General features: G+C 43.3%; 1 protein-coding gene across 2 annotated transcripts in view; it reads right to left on the reverse strand.

Annotated features, from left to right (window-relative positions):
* Window positions 1–7,500, reverse strand: part of LOC137997794 (uncharacterized) — a 74,590-nt gene that overhangs the window by 20,507 nt on the left and 46,583 nt on the right. For both annotated transcript variants that reach the window (XM_068844045.1, XM_068844044.1), the window contains 8 exons: window positions 7,220–7,405; window positions 6,268–6,438; window positions 5,089–5,259; window positions 4,308–4,457; window positions 3,536–4,105; window positions 2,175–2,195; window positions 948–1,094; window positions 1–200 (listed from right to left, as the gene is read on the reverse strand). The exon at window positions 1–200 is cut by the window's left edge and continues 361 nt beyond it. In XM_068844045.1, coding sequence (XP_068700146.1) covers window positions 1–200; window positions 948–1,094; window positions 2,175–2,195; window positions 3,536–4,105; window positions 4,308–4,457; window positions 5,089–5,259; window positions 6,268–6,438; window positions 7,220–7,405 — 1,616 coding nt within the window. The remainder of the gene's footprint in view (window positions 201–947; window positions 1,095–2,174; window positions 2,196–3,535; window positions 4,106–4,307; window positions 4,458–5,088; window positions 5,260–6,267; window positions 6,439–7,219; window positions 7,406–7,500) is intronic.

The following is a 7,500-nucleotide window of genomic DNA, read 5'->3' on the forward strand; positions in this document are numbered from 1 at the left end:
GGCGTAAAAGTACCGGTTAAATTTCATTTCCATGGTTGCCTGGGACGAGTAGGACAAGACGCCCACGTGGGTACCCTGGTAAGATATATTGTAGGCGTTCGCGATGCCCTTGACGAAGTTCTGTACCTCACGCCACTCTGTGTCATTGATTTTCGAGGAGACGGGAAGAACGAACGCCAAGTCTGTGGATATCTGGCAAGCTATAAACACGAAAGGACGGTTGGTTAGTTCGTTCCAATCTGCAACCAGATAACTGAGACGATTGAGAATCGGAACTGATTTTGCCATCTTTTTTATTTCGTATTGCTATGCTTCGTGATCGGTTAACAAATTTCGCGCCACATTCTTAGCCAATCCGAGACAAAAGGCGTGAAAACAATTGTAGCATGCGTCGACTTGTTTTCCCGCGCTTAGAGACGGCTACACGTTTTTGTTTTACGTTGTGATTGGTTCTTTAGGTTGTCTGCATCTGCTGTGATTGGCGTAATTAATTACTTTGTTTTGGCGCAACGGCATTCGATTGAAAATCCCTTCAAAGTCAAACTAAAACACTAGCAAACTCAGGTGATAGGAGTGATGCTTAATACTCTTCGGGCGATTATCTAATCAGACGTCGGCTCTTGTTTAATAAAACCGCGGTTCAAGTCTCTTTGTCGAAAACATTTTGCAGTTAACTTGACTGTTGAAAAACGCAGTCTTAGTAAGAATGGGTTGAACGTCTATTAACGGGACATTTTAGGCCTGAACAGAATTCATCTGACACTTCCATCACCTAATTGAAGAAAAAAAAAACGAAAATATAGAGGACCGATTTCTTCAAAATTCGATATTTTGCCAACACGAGTAGAAGGCTCAAATCAACGCGTCCCTTAGCTGTTCTCGGCATTCCAGCTGGTCGCACAAACATACATATCAGGTTGTGCTCTGTTTTATGCTTCGCCACTTACATGGACAATCCTGAATCTTGCACTTTTTCGTCTCGGTGCCAGATCCCCTGCAGTTGGCTCCGGTCAGGCATTCACGTGATCTTAAGCTAACACCAGTTCCGCACGTTTTCATGCACGGACTCCACGCAGTCCACGCTCCCCAGCGGGCTGTGTGGAAAAACAAACACGGACCTTGACTACAAAGCTTGACTCACAAAGGAAGCACAAGTGTTAGCGCAAACACAAACGACCTTCACACGTGAAACGTAAAAGCAAGGAAGGTAAGATACGCAAGCACATTTAAAGCCATTTTTTAAACAATAACGGACGAGGCTGCAGCAAGCCGGTGACTGTGCGATGCTGATGAAAATCAAGTGACAAACGCAGCATTTCCTTAGTTTCATGAATAATGATCAGCATTTCTTTTTTTTTTCAATTTTCAATCATCAAGAGATCCAAATTAAAGAGCGAAAAAATGAAAAGAAAACAAGAATATCCATTTGTTGCACAAAACTTTTTTCCAGCTTTCAACTCCGTTATATAGCCGAGCCTTAAAAGGGATTGTGTCACGCGGAAGGGGAGGATTTATTCCTTTTTTTAGTCAGTAGCCCTTGTTCCTTTTGATTTGTTTCTGGCGAAAAGCAAATATAAATCAATGCAAAAATGCTGTCATGAAAACAAGGGCAGTTTAACATGTGAACAAAATTAATGTAACAGGTGATATATTGAAATTGCAAAGGCCTGGGCAAACGGCTTTCACATTTACTTCAACATCCGTTCAATTTTGTTGAACGATGTTGCCTGTTGCTGAGGAGGACAAATGCTTTCAACACATCATCAACAGCAGCTTCAAGAGAGGCCCGGTATTCAGTCTCCGGCTGAAGCCGCGGTTGTTACTATGGATACGGACATGGATACATCATTGAGAGACCGATTAGTGCGCACGCGCATACCCAAACAATGTTGAAAGACAGTGTGTGTGTGGGGGGGGGGGGGGGTGGGGAAACGGCTTCAAGTTCATTCAACATTCGCGAAAACAGAAGAAATATAGAATGGTTGTTGAAGCAAAGTTTAAACGCTTTCAAACTCATTTAACATCACTTTAACATGTCTCAACACGGTTGAAAGAAGCGGACAAACGGTTCCAACATCACTGTTCAACAAAATCGAACGGATGTTGGAGAAAATGCCGAAGTCGTTAGCCTGGGCCTCAAGCTATTTACTTGAAATACATTTCAAAATACTCACGTGGCGGCGGCGGGGGTTTTGCTACAAAAAGAGAAAAAGAAAACGAATGAAGTCGGTTACTCAATGAAAAGACCAACACTTGTGAATACATAAATCGCGCCCTCAACAGTTGATGCGGGATCGATGGGTTTGGGGAGAGTAAATCTCTGCGTACGAGCCAGAAGGCACATCAGGCCGGCACTTATCTCGGGTTCCATTAGCATGAAGCGACCAGGAGTATTTCTACTCCCCCCCTGGATGGGATGCTAGTCCATCGCAGGGTTACCCCCAGCATTTCGCCGGTACCCATTTATACACCTGGGTGGAGAGAGGCACCGTGAGAGTAAAGTGTCTTGCTCGAGAACACAACACAATGTCTCCAGTCAGGACCCGAACCCGGACCACTCGATCCGGAGTCGAGCACTCTAACCATGAGGCCACCACGCCTCCCAGGGGTTTGGGGAGAAGGGTTGGTAAAATAGTTTGAGTGCTTGACTTCAACCAACGTATCCCAGGTTCCATTTCGACGCTCCAAGATATATGGGTTGCGTTTGTTGTTGATTTTAATTATGCTCAGAGAGGCTTTTAAAATTTTCATTCTGGATTCAGTGGACTGAACATATCGTAGAAGCATTGCTGCTCCGATAAATTCCAACTATTATTCTTTTGCCTTGAAATGATTTGAGAATATATGAAGTTTCATATATTTGAACAGCGGAATGGAAATGAAATAGAAGTTAGAAAGTTCATAGCAGTAAGATAATAATAAAGAATAATCATGAACTTTATTTACTTGTCAACTGTATAGGACGTTTTCAACCAACTTCTAGAGACACCATTAACAAAAGAGAAATGTACGACTTCTGGTGGACGAACAAAAGAAGCTCATGAGAGATTTCTTATTTTCGTTCACCAGCATGGCGGCGATGACGTCACTTGAAAACCTCCTATTTAGCGCTGGGCACTAATTGCTAACTGGTGACATTGTACAGAAATCAATCAAATGAAATGAACTCAGATAAAATCGTAGGCTAGCTCTTGAGGAGAGAAGGCAACCGAAGTACCCGGAGAAAAATCTCTCGGAGTAGAGAACAGAACCAGCCAACTGAACCCACATGTGAAGTTAAGTCTGGGGAATCGAACCCAGGCCGTATTGGTGGGAGGCGAGTTCTCTCACTACCGCGCCTTCCCTGCTCCCTAAAGCAACATAAGCAGATGCAAGCAAGGCTGAAAAAGTCCAGCTTATTTTATCACATTTTTCTTTTGTTTGCGCGCTAAAGACTAAATTGCAAAGATATTACTCACTCAGGCAATCAAGTCTTAAGTTGTATCAGCGTTTAACATTAATAGAAGCACCTCTAAAAATTATTTTCTTCACTCACCCGTACAAACCGCGTCAGCCGCAGATTTGACGTAACCAATTATGTCATCATACGACGCCACCAAAAACGCGTGATCTGGATCCGACGCCAACTGTCTGAGCTCGTACTGATCGACCTTATTCCCCACTCCTAAAGCTACGATTGTAGCCCCATCCATATCCTTGAGTTCGCGCGCACGTTGTTCAGCGTACTTTGCAGTGGTGTCATGCTTGTCACCACCATCTGTCACAATGACAATGGCCTTTGGAGTGAAACTGCGTGCTCCAGCTCCCGAGGCAATCACTTGGTCACGTACGACTCTTAGGGCGCGGTCTGTGCGCGTGTCACCACGCGGTTGAGACATGGACTCAAGGAAGCTAGCCAGTTTCCCATTTCGGCTAAATTCGTCGAATCGTCTCTCAACGTGTGGTAAGGTTGAATATGTGACGATTGAGATTCGAGTGCCATTGGAGGCAAGGCGGAAGCCGTTGCTGACTCCTTGTACAAAGTCCTTGCTCAGTTTCCATTGCGAGTCGTCTATTGTTCCAGAAGCGTCCAAAATGAAAGTAAGGTCTACGGACTTGTGGCAAACTAAGCAGAAAAATAAACAACGAAAAGATACTTTAAGTAACAAAAAGGTCTAACCTCTTCAAATACTATTCGTGAAACAACTTTCGTATGTTACATTTCAAGAGCCAGACACACCCTTAACAAAGGGGTGTCACGTAAACAACTGTGTCACGCTGTTTAGTAGATTAATCAAACCATTATGTCACGCTCGTCCATCAAATACCTGGGCAATCCTGCACTTTACAGACTTCAATGTCCTGTGCTGAACCCACACACGTGGCTCCTCCTTGGCATGTTCGAGTCCTGTCACGCCTTCCTCCTGCTCCACAAGTCTTGGAACAAGCACTCCAAGCAGACCAGTCGCTCCAAAAACCTGAATAGTGAAAGAATCACATGTTATTATAATAGTCGAGGTTGAATTTGGTTTCATCACAGAAGCCATATCGGAGGAAAAATGCCACTGAAGTGAGCGGTGCTGTTCTAATCCAAAGACCTAACAGCAATGGGGGGGGGGGGGGGGGGCATTTCGATCCACTTTCTTCCCGCGGAGTCAGCAGGTTCGGGCCTAATCCATCACCAGCCCCAAATCAAACAAATTGTGGTAAAACTTTCACAACCGTATCAGTGAAAAGGCATGAATTCCTAGAGGATATGATACTCATTTCTTTTATATTCTCAACCTCTGATGATGCATTTTTCAGCTTTCGCGTTGGTCGACCGATCACAGGTACAGCGACTACACCTAAGTTTGAAATAGAAAAAAGATTGCGGCAAACGATGCTTAAGTTCAAATATTTTCGGTGGCAACTAAGGTCTCTTCGACAAAAGAGGAAAAAAGAAGAATTAAAACAAAGCAATTATTCCCATTTGCGCTGCTTGAATGTTCCATTGGCTGAAGCCAAACATGCGCCTCATTATGACTTCAGCTCGACGTTACACAAAAACCCGCGATTTAGGCAGATTACCATAATGTATTTAATTAGCTAAACCAATGATTCATTTACCTGGGCAATCATCCTCTTCGCAATTGTGGAATTCGCGAGCGGGTCCCTCGCAGAATTTACCACCATACTCCGGAACTGGGGCGTTACATTTACGCATACGTTCTTGTCGGCCGTTACCACAAGTGACAGAACAAGGGCTCCATGAAGTCCAGGAGGACCAATCGCCATTCACTGAAAAGAACAAGAAAAACGACCGATTAAAACTTAGCTGCTACTCACACATCGCTGAGGCTCCTCCTTTTAACTTAACGGAAAACGCGGAAGAGAAGCTGCTAAAATACTGTGTACTATTCTTCGCGGAGTTTACAAACAGACGCAATTCCTTATGAAAACGAACGATAAAAGAACGGAACACTTGAAAAAGACCGTAGAACGCTCGTTTTTACAAGTTAGTGTTTATCTGTGAGTTCATTTTTTTCAACAATAGACAAAAAAGGCGGACTGAGTGCTCTATAGTATAAATTAAAACCGAAATATAATAATTCAAACAGTAATAGTAATACTAATAATCCAATCTGCAAATTAACAGTAAGGGTTTTTAAGAAAAAGCGACGTTTTGGCCCTGCTTCGGGCATTATCAAGTAAGTATGAGAGTAAAATATGAACATTTATTTAAAGAGAGAGAAACAAAATGGGGTAAAAGTATGAATATAAAAGCTTTTGGAAACGGGGGAGGGGGAGGGGGCGTCAAAACAATAGAATGTTTTTTATTTATGAACTGCGACCAAGTTGCAATGTACAGTCTGATTCAAATCGTGCTAAGGTTTTAAATAGTTCCTGCACGTTTTTATCGCTTTTTAACGCCCCCTTTTTTACACTTTGACTTTTTGCATGCATGTTTCTATTGTTTTAAACGCTCCCCCATTTCCAATGGCTTTCATACTTTTTACATACTTTTTCCCCATCGTTTTTATCTCTTTAAATATATGTTAATATATTTTTTTCATAATTACTTGATAATGACCGAGGCAAATTACTTTCGGCTAATTTTTAAGCTGGGGAGTAAGGATATATTGATGGTTTGCATCTGACGTCACAGCGCATGTTGGTGTACAGAACAATACAGGGTTTATTCAACATAATCATATGCCTTTGAGTAGTGAGAAATAATAAGAAATGAAAAAAAAAGCTCCCAACTAAGACAATAGCTTGGTTTAATAAGGTAGAGATGAGACTTACGAGGGCATGGCGTCATGCGGCACTCCGCTGTCTCGTGTCCTTCACCGGCGCATGGTCTCCCGTTATTGGCGGCTTTCGGGCTGTCGCACGTGCGTGTCCTCCGCACCGTACCGTGTCCACACGTTGCAGAGCATTCGCTCCAGTTGCTCCAGGCATTCCAGTTACCGTCAACTGGAAAACAAACACCAGTATAAAACGCTAAAGGAAGTTCAAAGACTTCGCGAGTCATCGTATGCTTAAGAAAAAGAATCGGAGTAGCGGGTTCAGGGCGCCAAATTTACAGCACGACTAATGGATGTACATGTAGCTTTTCCAGATTTAAATCTCAAATCTGACGACCAACTGAATGGATTTGTCAGCTCGAATTTGCATCTCCTAGGATTTGAAACCTGGTTGAGGATCCGACTAGGTTAGTTTGGAATTCAGAGTCGAAGTTCTGGGGAAATACTGATTTGTAGTTTTCTTTATTTTTTACAGAGACGAATGCAAATTATCTCCCGAACCTCGACTATGTTACTTTTTTCTCACACAATTCGAAAACTACAAGCTAGGCAAAGCGGCCCCGTGGTTAGGAAGTTTGCCTTACGATCCGGAGATTCCGGGTTGAAGAACCGTTCTGATCACTCGTTGAATTTGATTCTGGTAGTCCTATTCAGTTATTTGATCCAGTGAGTTGGGACTAATATTTTTTCTGAGAAAAAATTAGATGGCTACAACTTCTCGACTGCACTTTGAATCAGGGACCTTTAGATCGGAGAACGACGACGACGCCGAGTACGAGTTTTCCGTTCTGAGCACGCGCACTTCGAAAAATGTCGGCCTCCAAACCTTATGCGCATGCTCAGTACGGAAAACTCGCAATCGTAGGCCCTCGTGCTCCGATCTAAAGGTCCCTAATGTTACATGGTATTCTAACGAGTCGTGTGAATTAGCTTTAATTCTTAATACTCACTTGCGCATGGCCTTTTCTCGCACTTTTGCACATCTCTGTCCATACCAATAAACGAACAATCCATACCACCAAACGCAGGAGGGGGATTGGTGCAGTTCCTTGTTCGAAACTTCTCTCCAGGCCCACAAGACGTGGAACAATCGCTCCACTCACTCCACTCGGTGTAGTTGCCTTGGACAGCTTTCACTGCAAGACAAACATGTAAGGGTTTATTGAGGAGAATTCCGGGCCAATTAGTCGAAGCTTTTCTAACGAGGGAAGATCTGTCGTGCCGTCCTTGT

This window comes from Montipora foliosa, chromosome 3 (genome assembly GCF_036669935.1).
Source record: "Montipora foliosa isolate CH-2021 chromosome 3, ASM3666993v2, whole genome shotgun sequence".
Lineage (NCBI taxonomy): Eukaryota > Metazoa > Cnidaria > Anthozoa > Scleractinia > Acroporidae > Montipora > Montipora foliosa.